The 15,212-nt window shown below is 40.6% G+C and overlaps 1 protein-coding gene across 1 annotated transcript; it reads right to left on the reverse strand.

Moving 5' to 3' along the window:
- Positions 1 to 5,446: 5,446 nt before the first annotated feature.
- Positions 5,447 to 14,982, reverse strand: LOC139443276 (uncharacterized). The gene is made up of 4 exons (XM_071224250.1): positions 14,956 to 14,982; positions 10,306 to 10,514; positions 9,365 to 9,526; positions 5,447 to 6,687 (listed from the first exon to the last, which is right to left on the reverse strand). The coding sequence occupies exons 2-4, from the start codon at positions 10,508 to 10,510 to the stop codon at positions 6,524 to 6,526; spliced, it is 531 nt and encodes a 176-aa protein (XP_071080351.1). The 5' UTR covers positions 10,511 to 10,514; positions 14,956 to 14,982; the 3' UTR covers positions 5,447 to 6,523.
- Positions 14,983 to 15,212: the final 230 nt, after the last annotated feature.

Consider the following 15,212-nt stretch of genomic DNA (forward strand, 5'->3'; position numbering starts at 1 on the left):
ATTTGGTGCTACTTTAACTCCATATAGTTTCTGTAGTCACGGTGACTTTAACTGAATGTAAACACGTCCTTCTACAATTGTAGGTTATACCCAGACGACCAAGGTGCCTGGACATGGGTTACACATTGCAACTGTCCGTGGTCACGTGGGCTCCATTCTGAGAAAGCCATGCTATGCTGGACTTTCTCTGTGAAGAATGTGGTCAGTAGATATAGGGGTGTATTTTGCTGGTCAGAATGTTCCGAGTAGTGGGGAAAGTATAACCTTCCGCATTCATGGTGAAGTGTAAGAATGAGTTGCGGGTGCTCTCCACACCCAATGATACCCCAGTTACCGTAGAAAGGCAGTTGTAGTGTCAGCTGAGGTCGTCTGGAAGTCTGATCCCTTTTGCACTTATATTGAGAGTTATTAAAAAGTTCTAAGCTACTGGATGAGACGCGCCACTTCTATAACGAGTTTGTCTTTAAATATTGCAGATCCCGTTGAGACGCGCCACTTATTTAAGAAGTTGGTCTTTAAAAGTTTCAGATCCGGTTGAGACGCACCACTTATAAAAGGAGTTGGTCTTTAAATGTTGCAGATCCCCTTGAGATGCGCCACTTCTATAAGGAGTTGGTCTTTAAATGTTTCACATCCCGTTGATACGTGCGACTTCTATAAGGGGTTAGTCTTTTACTGTTTCAGATCCCGTTGAGAAGAGCCACTTTCTGGTAAAAAGGTCTTTTAATGTTTCAGATCTCGTTGTGACGCGCCGCGTCCCATAATAAATGGCTCACTTTTGTTTCAGCTCCAGCTTAGAAGCACCACTTCCTAGTATAATGATCTATTTGGTGTATACTGTTTTAGCTCCAATTGAGTCCAGCCAACTTCCATAATGAGTTTGTCTTTTAGCGTCGGTTGAGACGCGCCATGTCCTACTCTGATAAGTTGGTCATTTAGCTCCAGTTGAGCCACGCAAAAGATGATTTGGTCTCTGATGTTTTATCTCCAGTTGAGATGAGCTACTTCCTATAAGGAGTTAATCTTTTAATGTCCCAGTTCCAGTTGAGACGCGCCATTTCTTATTGTAATGGTCTTACCTCCCGTAAGTTGCAGGTGTCCAAATGATAGGCATCCGGCATATCACATTTGCCTTGGCATCCAATTTAAGAACTCTTTGAGTGTTACCAATGTACACAGCTGGTACTAGTAAGATTTTCATATTGATATAGAATGCAAAACCACGCGAGCTCATAAGCTAAGAGCTATATATTTTATATATGTTTGTCACTCTTTGCATCATTAACAATAATACGAAAATAAAAATGCAACTTGGACATACCGGCGTCCGCGTACCAGATAAACATTTCGTGGCATCCAGTTTACTGCACTGCGACATCCAGTGTACCGAAAGGGGGGTTGGTACCCTCATGACACCTTAGTTACTGTACAAAGGCAGGTGTGGTGTCAGCTGCTGTCGTCAGGAAGCATGATTTCGATTCGATCGTGTGTTTAGATAGCGATAGATAAGGAAGATGCAGTTTCGGTTGGCCTACCAATGCTGCACAATCGTCCGTGGAGAGACCGAGAACACTCATTACAGACCTTGCACAATCTTCTCTCACAAAGGATCTATTATCAGGAGGTGCCTACCTGACCGCCGAATATCTTTTCGGGGCCATGTATTCCTCCTGACTTCTGTGTGTCCGTCTCTGGGTTTGAGAGGTTTAATACAATTTTGCTACCAGTACCAGAAGAACGAAGCAAAAAATAAAACAAATATGTCCTCAGTAAATTTACGAAACTGTTTACCACAGATATGCACGGGATATGAATGTTTAGAATTTAGATCCAATCTGAACATTTATTTTATTGATTTAGTTTTTTGCGCAATTTCGGTTTCTGTAAGCAAGAAGTTTCATATGTGCGTTTAGCGGTACGGTTTTTATAGGTCACACGACGTCGACATTCGTGACAACTCGTCACTCTCCGTAGCCTGCAATTGGCTATAACAGTTTCAACGTGCCATTTATTCCGTTCATACTTGACAGTACATGGTGTATTTTCTAATCGTACGGTATCCTTTACATCATCTATGAGATATAAGATTACAGGCATATGATTACTCTCAACGCTGTTGACTACTGATATTTTGTTTTTGTAACAGAAAAATTCAACCGGTAATAAGATAATCGATGACACTACACCCTTGTTAACTGATAAAAGTAAAAGAACCACCACTGTCTCCGACAACACGCCCATTGACTATTTAGAATCTAAATATATCGGAAAATTTCAAAAGTAAATTTCCGAATGTATTAACCCAACTATCATTTGAATATCGCTATATTGATAAAGTCACGGACTCATCTGGAAAAAAATATTTGTGCGCTTCATTATGTACAAAAACAGGAGGCTGATTTCCACAGTCGACTCGGGCATTCAAGTCATCATGTAACTGAATACAGTGACCCGTGGAGATCGTGGGTAGAATAGGTCTTCAGCAGCCCATGCTTGCCGTAAAAGGCGACTATGCTTGTCGTAAGAGGCGACTAACGGGATCGGGTGGTCAGACTCGCTGACTTGGTTGATGCATGTCATCATTTGCTATTGTCAGTCGATCATTGGCTGTATCAACAAACAAAGTTTGTAAAATTCAGCTCTCAGACAGTATTAAAGATTTTAAAGAAACTTGAGTGAATTAATCCATTTATAGATGAGCGCTTTCAGCTTCAACGCGCCCCTTTAGGCCATACATAACATACTGTCCGTCAGGATCCGACTATATTCAACAGCTGGTGCTCATAAAGAAAAATGTGAAGATGACCTTAAAGCGCCATTGACCCGTGAGTGATTTGGATATATATATATATATATATATATGTGTGTGTGTGTGTGTGTGTGTGTATATATACCTGTCTTGTGTCTTTGATTCACTGAATGTATTGTAATGAATACTAGTATATATATACTTTGACAGATGAAATGTATTCTCAAGTCTGTTACAATTAATTATAGACATCATATAGTGTTAAACTTTACAATGCATTGGTACAGAGAGGAAATACTAACAACACATACTTCTAGACATTTACATTGCGAGCAGACAGAATCTCCATCTCCTACACTGAATTTACCTTTACGTACGTTTTAAACACCAAATGTATTATATCAACTTCCAAATTATAGGGGGACACGGATGGCCCAGTCGTCTAAGGCGCCGCGATTCGCTGTGCAGAGTTGAGTCCCTTGGGCACGCCAGAATCCTATGATTGTGGGTTCGAATCCCGGTTCACCCAGATTATGTTTCTAGGTTTGTCAGCACCATACCCGTGCTCGTGGGTTTCATCGAAGTGGTAAACGTCTGAGACCTGCATCACTTCGGGCTTTCCTCCCACATTAAGCTGACACGCCGCGATACGACTGGAATACTGTTAAAAGCGGCGTTAAACCAAACCCACTCGCTCACTCCAACTTATAACCAGGCTTTTTGTGTAATTAAGTAAATTACTATTTACTATTACTGTTCAAGTTTGAGAAATGATATTTTACACACTGATGTTACTGATCACGGTCTCAAATGAGTTTGAAAAAAGGTGTCGCACAGCCATTTGTTTACAGAGTTATGGCCCTTGCTCCGCGCTTTTCAAATGAGTGCATAGTGTGCAATGGAAACACGTTTTCTCAAAAACTACTTAAGTTGCATGAATGAAGGTTTGCATGCTTATCTGACAGATTCTTGTCAAGACAGAGTTCGAAATTGGTCCCGTCAATAATTTACGACCCTTAATCCATGTTATTTTACTTGGTGCATAGTGTCTGCAGTGGGGACAACTTTTCTCAGAAAGTACTGAAGTTAGCTTATCTAATAGATACTTATCAAGACTGAGTTACTTTTACCAGAGAAAGGGCCCTTTGTGTGTATTAATTTTACATTTAATTGCTTTTTTCTTATGATTGAAAGTTTACGGTTTGCGTTCCCAGTTTCGAAATGTTTCAAGGCAATATCATTTACATCCTTATCAGATATGTCAGGTATGCAAATAGGTCATCTGTCCGGTGCAAACGTCGGAAGCTACAAAGTAACATCAAAGTAAGATATGTCAGGTATGTCAACAGGTCGTGTGTGGGTATATGTGTAGCAAGGGTCTGGCAAACAGAGGATGCTTAAAACGGGTATTCTTATCACAATGTGCAAGAATGGGGGTTTAAACCTGATACTCAAGAATCGGATATAGAATAGGGTTATTGTTCATTTCATGATATGATTAATTTGGTACAGAAAAGTAAATATCATTTTGGTAGAAATATTGTTTACAAAATTGCAGATCAAATTATACTTCACTTCAAATATTTACACACCTTTTATGTAATAATTCAGTTGAAATATTACACCTCTTGCTATCAAATCGGTTAACAGTGACAATTAAAATAAGCATAGTTCACAATCACAGCAGCACTAGTAGATCTCGAGGTCTAATATTTTAAGTAAGGATAAGAATTTATGGATGAACAACTTCTTTATTACAATTAAGAGCGACGTTTCGGTGTAGGTTCTAACACCGTTATCAAGCAAGTGTTAGAACCTACACCGAAACATCGCTCTTAATTGAAATAAAGAAGTTGTTCATCCATAAATTCTTATCCTTACTTAGTAATCCAACTTCTAAATGCCTATCAAAGAAGTCTAATATTTTTTGGGATGTATTTGAGCCCATTACAATTTACATCAAATACACAACTGATGCAAAATTCTGATTTGTTTATGATTGCTAATTCTTATTAGGTTGCAATAAGATAAATGAAATTAACATCAATTTAGTTACTTTCTGACATCTATCTAGATATGGTCAAAAGGTCAATATTTTCTACTCAACTTCAAATGCAACTTGCAAAATTATTTATACTCACACCTTCACTAAATCACATAAATAAATAGTTTGGATTATTGGTGTGTAAACAATGAATTATTCTTCACACTATCCCAGTAGGATTTGTATTAAGTCTGTTCAGCTACCATAAACTGCACTAGGGTTACCAGGTTGCCATGGATATTAGAAATTGAAATCACAACAAAACAGCCAGACTCACTTGCTAAATATATATCAGTAAGCAGACCAGATACCAGTAGAATATTTTGTCAATGATAAGAATAATAATAATGTTGAAAACTTACGATAAATGTTGCCGTGATAGTACCGGAATGGTTAAAATGTCACCGTTTGTCCCAATTGGGTGCCTTGTTGGCATCTCCATGTGTATCATGTGCTATCCAGCCTTCACCTTCTGCTCTCCAAGACTCGCTTTCAAACCGGAAGTAGCGAAGTGTGAAAAAGGTCAATAGCCTCTTAATAAGAATCTCTTGTGTTGGATGACCCACATGTCCTTGTACATTTTCTTCAAAAAGGACAAAACGTAAAAGCGCTTCATATTTTATTATCAAATGTCAACTTGTGCATGACCCTCCCAAAATATGTGCATTATTTGTCATGACCCTCCATTCGAGCTTGTGACACACCCCTAATACTCCCTGAAATCCACCAACCTACGCAGACCTGGTTAGACAGAATTTCACCAAAGGACTAGGTAAGATGGCCCCAATCAGTCTGACAAGCACAAAGTAAGATGTCCGCAATCAGTCTGACAAGCACTAGGTAAGATGGCCGAAATCAGTCTGACAAGCACTAGGTAAGGTGGCCGCAATCAGGCTGACAAGCACTAGGTGAGATGGCCGCCACCAGTCTGACAAGCACAAGGTGAGATGTCCGCAATCAGTCTGACAAGCACTAGCTGAGATGTCCGCAATCAGTCTGACAAGCACTAGGTAAGATGTCCGCAATCAGTCTGACAAGCACTAAGTAAGATGTCCGCAATCAGCCTGACAAGCACTATGTAAGATGGCCGCCATCAGTGTGACAAGCACTAGGTATGATGGCCGCAATCAGTCTGACAAGCACTAGGTAAGATGGCCGCAATCATTCTGACAAGCACAAAGTAAGATGTCCGCAATCAATCTGACCCCGCCCCATTAAAAGTGGAATAACACAGATGGATCTGTAAAAAAGTAATTAAATTGGTCCTTAAAAAGTAAGAAGAATTATGATAATGTGATACCGTCCACACAATGAAAATCCCTAACACCGTTTTATATGCACTCTAGCGTTTAGGTTGTCAACAAAGATGGTTTATTCTTAACTTGAAAATATCAGGTGGATTTGGCTGTTTGGAGGGCAATTTGGTCTTGCTTTAAGCTGTAGTCAAAACTCGACTAAAGGTTGATTTCTTAACTGACGTTCAATTCAAATCCATCAGATTCATATAAAAATATGAAAAATAATTATTACCCCTCTTCGTGATGGCCGTGTCCAGTTTACACAATCAATGTGAAGAGCATTGTAAAATAGATCCAATTGATTTGCTTTTTATTGTTCATTACCGCCCATCTCGTTTTGTTCATCTGAAGTTAGGGGAACACAATTCACGTTGCCCTTTCAAAAAGCTCGCTGTGCTTTGCTTTTATCCATGTCCTGAGATTAGAGAGCGTTCACCCGGCAACGACATCGACAGCCAGGTCAACACCAGCAGCCAGGTACAACATACTACTCAGGAGGGTGAGCGTGAAGGCCCCCGCGAGGTCAAAACCGACCAGCACATCCTCTTGCTTTGATTTGATGCCAAAGATGATGATTCCAGTTAAGGTGACTCCAGCTGCAACAAGAAGAGACCCTCACCACGGTTACAGAACACGTCTGAGAAGAGGGCCTTCGAAAGGCAGAAGTATTGTTAATTACTACTAAAGCATTGCGATTGGTTTCAAGTAGCTTTTCGGCCAAGTGTCATTTTATTGTTGAGGCAAGCTCAAAGGGACTAATGAATTTAGGTTTAGTGCTAATAGATCAAAGTTAACCGATCATGGCACGATTAAGGGTACTTATCTAACCTGAGTCGGTCACAGAGCATGATGATCTACGCAGAGGTAAAGTGACCGCAATTAGCCTGACAAGCACTAGATAAGATGGCCTCAATCAGTCTGACATGCACTAGATAAGATGGCCTCAATCAGTCAGACAAGCACTAGATAAGATGGCCGCAATCAGCCTGACAAGCACTAGATAAGATGGCCTCAATCAGTCTGACAAGCACTAGATAAGATGGCCTCAATCAGTCAGACAAGCACTAGGCAAGATGGCCGCAATCAGTCTGACAAGCACTAGGTAAGATGGCCGCTATCAGTCTGACAAGCACTAGGTAAGATGGCCGCAATCAGTCTGACAAGCACTAGGTAAGATGGCCGCCATCAGCCTGACAAGCACTAGATAAGATGGCCGCCATCAGCTTGACAAGCACTAGGCAAGATGGCTGCAATCAGCCTGACAAGCACTAGGTAAGATGGCCGCCATCAGCCTGACAAGCACAAAGTAAGATGGCCGCATTCAGTCTGACAAGCACTAGGTAAGATGGCTGCAAATAGGATGACAAGCACTAGGTAAGGTGGCATCCATCAGCCTGACAAGCACTAGGAAAGGTGGCCGCAATCAGTATGACAAGCACTAGGTAAGATGGCCGCAATCAGCCTGGCAAGCACTAGGTAAGATGGCCGCAATCAGCCTGACAAGCAGTATGTAAGATGGCGGCAATCAATCTGACAAGCACTATTGCCTAGCCGCAATCAGTCTGACAAGCACTAGGTAAGATGGCCGCTATCAGTCTGACAAGCACTAGGTAAGATGGCCGCAATCAGTCTGACAAGCACTAGGTAAGATGGCCGCCATCAGCCTGACAAGCACTAGGCAAGATGGCTGCAATCAGGATGACAAGCACTAGGTAAGATGGCCGCAATCAGTCTGACAAGCACTAGGTAAGATGTCCGCATTCAGTCTGACAAGCACTAGGTAAGATGGCCGCTATCAGTCTGACAAGCACTAGGTAAGATGGGCGCAATCAGTCAGACAAGCACTAGGTAAGATGGCTGCAATCAGCCTGACAAGCACTATGTAAGATGGCCGCAATCAGTCTGACAGGCACTATGTAAGATGGCCGCTATCAGCCTGACAAGCACTAGGTGAGATGGCCGCAATTAGTCTGATAAGCACTAGGTAAGATGGCCGCGTTCAGTGTGACAAGCACAAAGTAAGATGGCCGCATTCAGCCTGACAAGCACTAGGTAAGATGGCCACAATCAGCCTGACAAGCAGTATGTAAGATGGCCGCAATCAATCTGACAAGCACTAGGTAAGATGGCTGCAATCAGCCTGGCAAGCACTAGGTAAGATGGCCGCAATCAGCCTGGCAAGCACTAGGTAAGATGGCCGCAATCAGCCTGACAAGCACCAGGTAAGATGGCCGCCATCAGTGTGACAAGCACTAGGTAAGATGGCCGCAATCAATCTGACAAGCAATAGGTAAGATGGCCGCTATCAGTCAGACAAGCACTAGGCAAGATGGCCGCAATCAGTCTGACAAGCACTAGGTAAGATGGCCGCAATCAGTCTGACAAGCACTAGGTAAGATGGCCGCAATCAGCCTGACAAGCACTAGGTGAGATGGCTGCAATCAGCCTGACAAACACTAGGTAAGATGGCCGCAATCAGCCTGACAAGCACTAGGTAAGATGGCCGCAATCAGCCTGACAAGCACTAGGTAAGATTCCCGCAATCAGCCTGACAAGCAGTATGTAAGATGGCCGCAATCAGTCTGACAAGCACTAAGTAAGATGGCCGCAATCAGTCTGACAAGCACTAGGCAAGATGGCCGCTATCAATCTGACAAGCACTAGGTAAGATGGCCGCATTCAGTCTGACAAGCACTAGGTAAGATGGCCGCTATCAGCCTGATAAGCACTAGGTAAGATGGCTGCAATCAGTCTGACAAGCACTAGGTAAGATGGCCGATATCAGCCTGATAAGCACTATGTAAGATGGCCGCCATCAGTGTGACAAGCACTAGGTAAGATGGCCGCTATCAGCCTGACAAGCACTAGGTAAGATTCCCGCAATCAGCCTGACAAGCAGTATGTAAGATGGCCGCAATCAGTCTGACAAGCACTAAGTAAGATGGCCGCATTCAGTCTGACAAGCACTAGGTAAGATGGCCGCAATCAGTCTGACAAGCACCAGGTGAGATGGCTGCAATCAGCCTGACAAGCACCAGGTGAGATGGCCGCAATCAGCCTGACAAGCACCAGGTGAGATGGCCGCAATCAGCTTGACAAGCACAAGGTAAGATGGCCGCTATCAGTCTGACAAGCACAGGGTAAGATGGCCTGTTGCGACCCGGTAATACACGGGATCCAACATTAAACGCTACTACTCAAAATGAACAACGAATAAAGGTGCGTCTGTTTCTATATTCTCTCACGAGAGTGAACTGTATTCAAATTACATACCTGCAGCTAATGTGAGAAACATACTAATAATCTTGAAACGTCTGTTGTGAGACATGTTTGCCACGTGCAGCAGGATTAATATGCAGCCTCCGACACCGCTGAAGAACCCGAGGATGACAAACGCCTGCACAGCAACCATCCAGCTCATGCCCATTGCGATATCTACAGAAAACAGGTGATGTGTAGTCAGATGTCGTAAAATTAGTTACGTGAAAACATCTATAGTTTTGGCCAAAGGTGACTGTCATATTGTTTTCTTGATTAAGTTGTGATTTGTAAAGAAGCACTCTTTAAACTCATCACTTTTTCTTGATTTGTATTGGTTGAATGGGTCAACAGATTGACCCGATAGACACTCGAAAACTTCTTTATACCTTGAATGAGAGGGTTTGTTACAGATTCTGGTGTAGGTGGTCTTCATTGATACAGATTCTAAAGGACATTTAAAAATACGAATTGGTAGCTTGTGACCACATTTATGTTAGAGTCACTGATCATAATTGATCGGGTAGTTTTTTAATACATTTAATTTAATATCCCATTGTTAGCAATTCGGATACAGCCGATTTTGATATGATATGCATACTTCCTGGCCATGAACAAATCAAAGTAACACTTTGGTTCAAAACACTTTCTGGTCAACCAGCCAAAATTTCTATATTTGAATCATAAATCTTTCTTTAAATGGCGGCTTTCATTTTTAAGGTTATGAACCAACTCGAGTTTATTGTGACATCCTACTAGACTTTCAGACTCAGTCCATCAGCCGGTTCGGTGTTCAAAAGTTATAGGTCAGATGGACGGACAAAATGTCATGGCATAAGTTCATTCAGATTTCGGGCCGGGTGAGCTAATACGTGAAATAAAAATGAATAAAAAACTATCTTTCCCACCTATTTTAATAGAAAATAATGATTTGCCTGTCCCATATAGATACGTACATTCCGATGTGCTGAATGCCGTGCAAATCTTGCCCCACGAGCAGGATTGGAACAAACCCACATTAGTATCCGTCAACGCACCGGTAACCTCAAGTGTCTTCATCATCCAATAGGGTGTTGGAAACGCAGCAATGTCAAACAGCACGGCAAGAATGGATATTCCAAGTCCCACTTTTGACAGTGTCGATGCTTCAGAAATCGCCATTTCCCTTTCATACAAGATAATTATATACAGGGAATTCAAGATAGAGAAAAAACAGAAATGGAACATACAAAAAAGCCTGCCTTATGTGACGAAAAGTGATTTTCCACGATAACGTCAAAAGACGACAGAGAGGTTACACACATACGCATAAAGGGGTCATAACTCCGTAATTCTTAGCCCTAGGTCACTTGGTGAGAATTAGCTGTGGATAAGGATAATATATTTTCGTGGTGTTTTGTTCACGAGTAACCAAACTATTCCAACACAAATATCCATATTCAAACTGCATATGTTTAGGCATAAAAAAAAGTACGAAATTATGAAATCGTACTTCATAAAAAGGAAGTAATAGCGAAATGGATGGTCCTATCTAACCTACTAATTAGTCCTTAGATTCCAACATTCTCTGATTGTGTAATTGTAATTTGACTTATGTTGCACCATTCAAAATGGAGAACTAGCCTTTTCACCAAATTTAATGAATTACTGAAAATGTGACACCATTTTATTTGCCGTCGTGGCTTGGTTTATGTCTTTGACAACGTCGGAGAAAGACGACATTTGTATTTTAATTAATATATATCTCCCGTAAGTTTCGTTCATGGTATGGAAAATGTCAACGAGTAAAACGGCATATGACGGTTTTTCGACACAACATAAAATTACTGCTTTTATCATGAAAGTAATGTCTTGAATAAATAAACCATATAGTTTACCGTGTATATGAATTAGACAAGACACATCTGTTTGGCATAAATCTTACGTAATCAAACACCCAAAAGAATATTTCGAAACAAAAAAAATTATCTTCAATACTTGACATGTCTTTGTTCATTATTGGTGATTATTTCTCTTTATCTCGTCTCAGAATAGAAAGGATGCGAAGAAAGCTTCTTTGCTATAGAATTATCAGGATAATCGTATAAGGTTCGACCAACGGGGTACATCTCACGGTACATATATTTTATACTTTTTTACAATTTTTGGAGAAAATATAAAAAAAAATTTAATACACACAATATTTACACTTGTGAGAGGGGTACTCAAAGTGCGTGTTCTAGACTACCGGTTGTCGGACTTGCACGTTTGTGGAAGCCTCGGTGGCTGAGTGGGTTAGATCGCTGAATTTGGGTGCTGGCGATTAGGTGCCTCACTCTGGTAAAAGTGGGTTCGAAACCCGGACGCGACTCCACCCCAAAAAAGTACGAGAATCTGTACTTTACTAAGAAAGTGTTATCCCAACCATAACATTTCATTAAATTTGACCACTTTCCATTTTCCTAATTCTTGCTACGATTCTCTCTCCATGCATATTCTGTTAATGTTGAACCAAATTCACACCTAATTTATATTGCATGTTTTCATCCAGACACTTTTTAGAGTGACAAAGACCATTTGTCATTTGATTCTAAAATGTATGAGGAACTCAAGGATGTATGTATTTTGAAATATACGTGATGTTATAGGCGCCTCATTTCCGGTGTCCCGGTATAAACTCTCCCCCGTACAAATTCACCCCCCCGGAGATTTTATACCTGTACAGATTCTCCCCCGGAGAATCTATTCTGAAATAAAATCTCCCCCGGGCGGATATATTTCGCGCCCCCTCAGTATAAAGTCTCCCCTCTGATTATTCGGTTTGTTGCAATGTCTTTAAGTACTATATTCTTTAAATAGTGAACTTTAATGTAAGGAGGGTTACTTTAAAAAATAGATTATGAAATATGGTCATAATGAATTGATATTTCAGCAAATTTTATTTGGTAACTGTACCTTCCATCCTAAAATAATTATAAGACATAATCATACCAAACAAATGAATGAAATGACTTAATGTGACAAATACATGTACGGTTACTGTCGTAACTGAAATTCAGAAATCTTATTAATCCTCGCAAATATTCGGTTTTAACACTAACTACGTAAAAACTGTCAACATATCCACGCGCGCCTCCAGCTCAGGCTGTCCGTTATACTCTGATTTAAGATCTAAAATATATTCCTTAATACAGGCTACGATTTGAAAATGGTATCAGTGTAGGTGAGGTGAGGTGAGGTGAGGTGAGGTGAAATTGGGTTTAACGTCGCGTCCAAGATTATTGCACTTATATAGCGACGTGCATGCACGCGTGTGCGTGTGTGTGGCTGCTTGTACTAGTCCGGACTGATGCCGATTTATAGTGCCAGTTCACTGAGATACCATGCCGCAGTTTAACATGAATACCCACTCAGACACAGTATACTGACTCCGAGCCGACCAGTCCTTGCTTGAAACATACAACATCATAACTATCTAATTCAGCACTGATTAAATCTACTTTGTCTTTAAGACAGCGTACGTTTAAATGTATAATCTTTAAATCTGGACTATGCAAAGGTCCTGGATTCGGATGGATATCACCGCAGCAAAAGAGAAAAAGTAAAACTAAGAATGATAATCGGAAATTATATTAGCAAAGTAACCCAAAATATAGAGAAATGTGTATCATCTTCACGAAATGATTAGCATGTAGAATAGATTCTAAAACACCCACCGCCAGCCTGTTTTGAACAACATCAACCGGCATTGTGTAAGCAAAGTGCACATGTAATTGTTACAATCGGGCTGGCGGGCTGGCTGGCGATATTCTGTGGGATATTTTATTTCGTAGGTGGGGGGAGAGTTTATTTCGAGAGGGGCGGAACTGTACCGGTATAAATTCGCCGGGGGGGGGGAGGGGGATTTTATTCTGGGGCGAATATATTTCGTGACACCGGCGTACGTGAAACGTGATTATGTACACACTCTCTAATATGGCGGAAAGTTCATTTCGGCGTTCGTGTTTGCGTATTTTCCAAAAACATTCCAAACGATTATATATAATATGATTGACCACATTTAACTGTATCTTGGGTATATATTTCAATGAAAGACATGTAAGACCAATAATTATTCCTGAGGGATTCTTTGATCGAAGTACTTGAAATCACACGCGCGTGCTGATTGGTTTGTCGTATTTTTGCACATAACATTCATGGATAGGGGGACGAGTCTTCTTGCAGGTTACGGAAAGGGGCGAGTGGTGACGAATGCTTAATGTGGGAGGAAAGCCCGATCAGTGATGCGGATCTCAGAATCAGGTCGAACTGGGATTCAGCCACGATCATGAGTTGAGAATTGCGGCGCATTCGACGATTGAGTCATTCTCATCCAAACAATGTCATAACCCTTATATAAGATAGCTTTGTGGAAAAAGGACAACATTAATTGTAACACATGTTTCACTCAACGCAAAGGTATCACAAATTGTATCGAAATAATATTTTTTTTATGAGTGCGGATTGACACTTTCTAAATTTCCCGTTATTTTGTATTTACTTCTATGTATACAGTAAACATTTGAAAATTACACCGTAAGTGAATGCTTCGTCATTTTAAGTATTCATAAACATAGGTTCAATTACTTTTCATCGCACGTAACATATATGTTATCAATCATATTTTTAATGTTATACTTCAGACGTTACCTGGAGGAGATTCCGAACAACCTATACTAGTCGTAAGAGGTTATTAAATGCATCAGGTATCTGACTTGGTAGAGTGTATGTCATCGTACCCGAACACTTTACATTTGATATTTCACTGATGTGAACATAACGCTTTGACGGAACTACGTTCAAACAAGAGTTACCTCCCCATCAAAATGTCTCCCTTTATCACAAGTGACACAAACTGTTGACTGCCTTCTTATGTTCGTTCCACTTTGACAAAGCCAAATAATGACAGATGGTTGTTTATGGAGTTAATATCGCTTGATGCCGTTTGTTATTCTCTTAAAAATATTTCGTTATAAACTGTAAATTTATCATTTAACTCGTTAATCGAGAGTGTTCGTTTCCCAAAGCGCCATTTTTGTTACTTGGCCAGCGTGTATTCGTAGTCTTGTAGATTTCAAGAATATATTTTTAAGTAGATTTTGTATTTATTCAGATCCAAATGAATGATAAAGAATTTTTGTGACCTCAAATGTTTTTTATTACTTTTGTTTATATTTTGCGTTTGTAAACTCGTGACTACTTTTTAAGTCGCAATTACAAGAGGTGGTGAAACGTCCCTGCTTGTTAGGTAGGAGAATTTACGTTTCACGGTTTTACATTTGTAATGAAACAAAATAAGTTGCCGGTAGACAACTACACAAAAAGGAAATAATAAATAGGATATTTCATGTGTCTCATGAAATATCATGTTTCTCTCATCTCGTGACAGGCGAAAGATGTTTTCACTCGTGGCTACGCCAGTCTTGAAAATATCGCCTTTCCCCCGTCACTCGATAAAGTAACGTGATACTTTACTCTACACATGAAATTACTGTATATATAGGATTGGATCTACTAACCACTAGATGTATTTGCAATATCCTCATGACGATCAGAAAACATATGTACTGATAAACCACTTCACTCACCTCTACTGCCGCTAACGTGTCTCCACATCAGCTATGCGGACGAACGGTAGAATTATTTCAGTTGAATGCTCAAGAATATGCATTGATCTCTATTGTGTTCTTCTAACTAATGTGCAGTGTTATGAATCGACTGAGATCTAAAGGCTTCATGCATGCCGTGTGACTGAAAGGACTATCGACTAAGAATTGACCGCATGACTATATGTGGATATGTTACATTCGGTTGTGTCCTTTCTCTCATGTCTTCACTTCAGGAC

The sequence above is a fragment of the Haliotis cracherodii genome, unplaced genomic scaffold (assembly GCF_022045235.1).
Source record: "Haliotis cracherodii isolate W230 unplaced genomic scaffold, xgHalCrac1.p SCAF_5, whole genome shotgun sequence".
Classification (NCBI taxonomy): domain Eukaryota; kingdom Metazoa; phylum Mollusca; class Gastropoda; order Lepetellida; family Haliotidae; genus Haliotis; species Haliotis cracherodii.

Bases quoted from the DNA above. Each gene is read 5' to 3' on its own strand.
- LOC139443276 (XM_071224250.1), bottom strand. From the start codon at position 10,510: ATGGCGATTTCTGAAGCATCGACACTGTCAAAAGTGGGACTTGGAATA. The intron at 9,527-10,305 runs GTACGTATCTAT...TGTTTTCTGTAG, and splicing joins GGCATTCAGCACATCGGAAT to ATATCGCAATGGGCATGAGC. The intron at 6,688-9,364 runs GTATGTAATTTG...TTCTTGTTGCAG, and splicing joins GTTTCTCACATTAGCTGCAG to CTGGAGTCACCTTAACTGGA.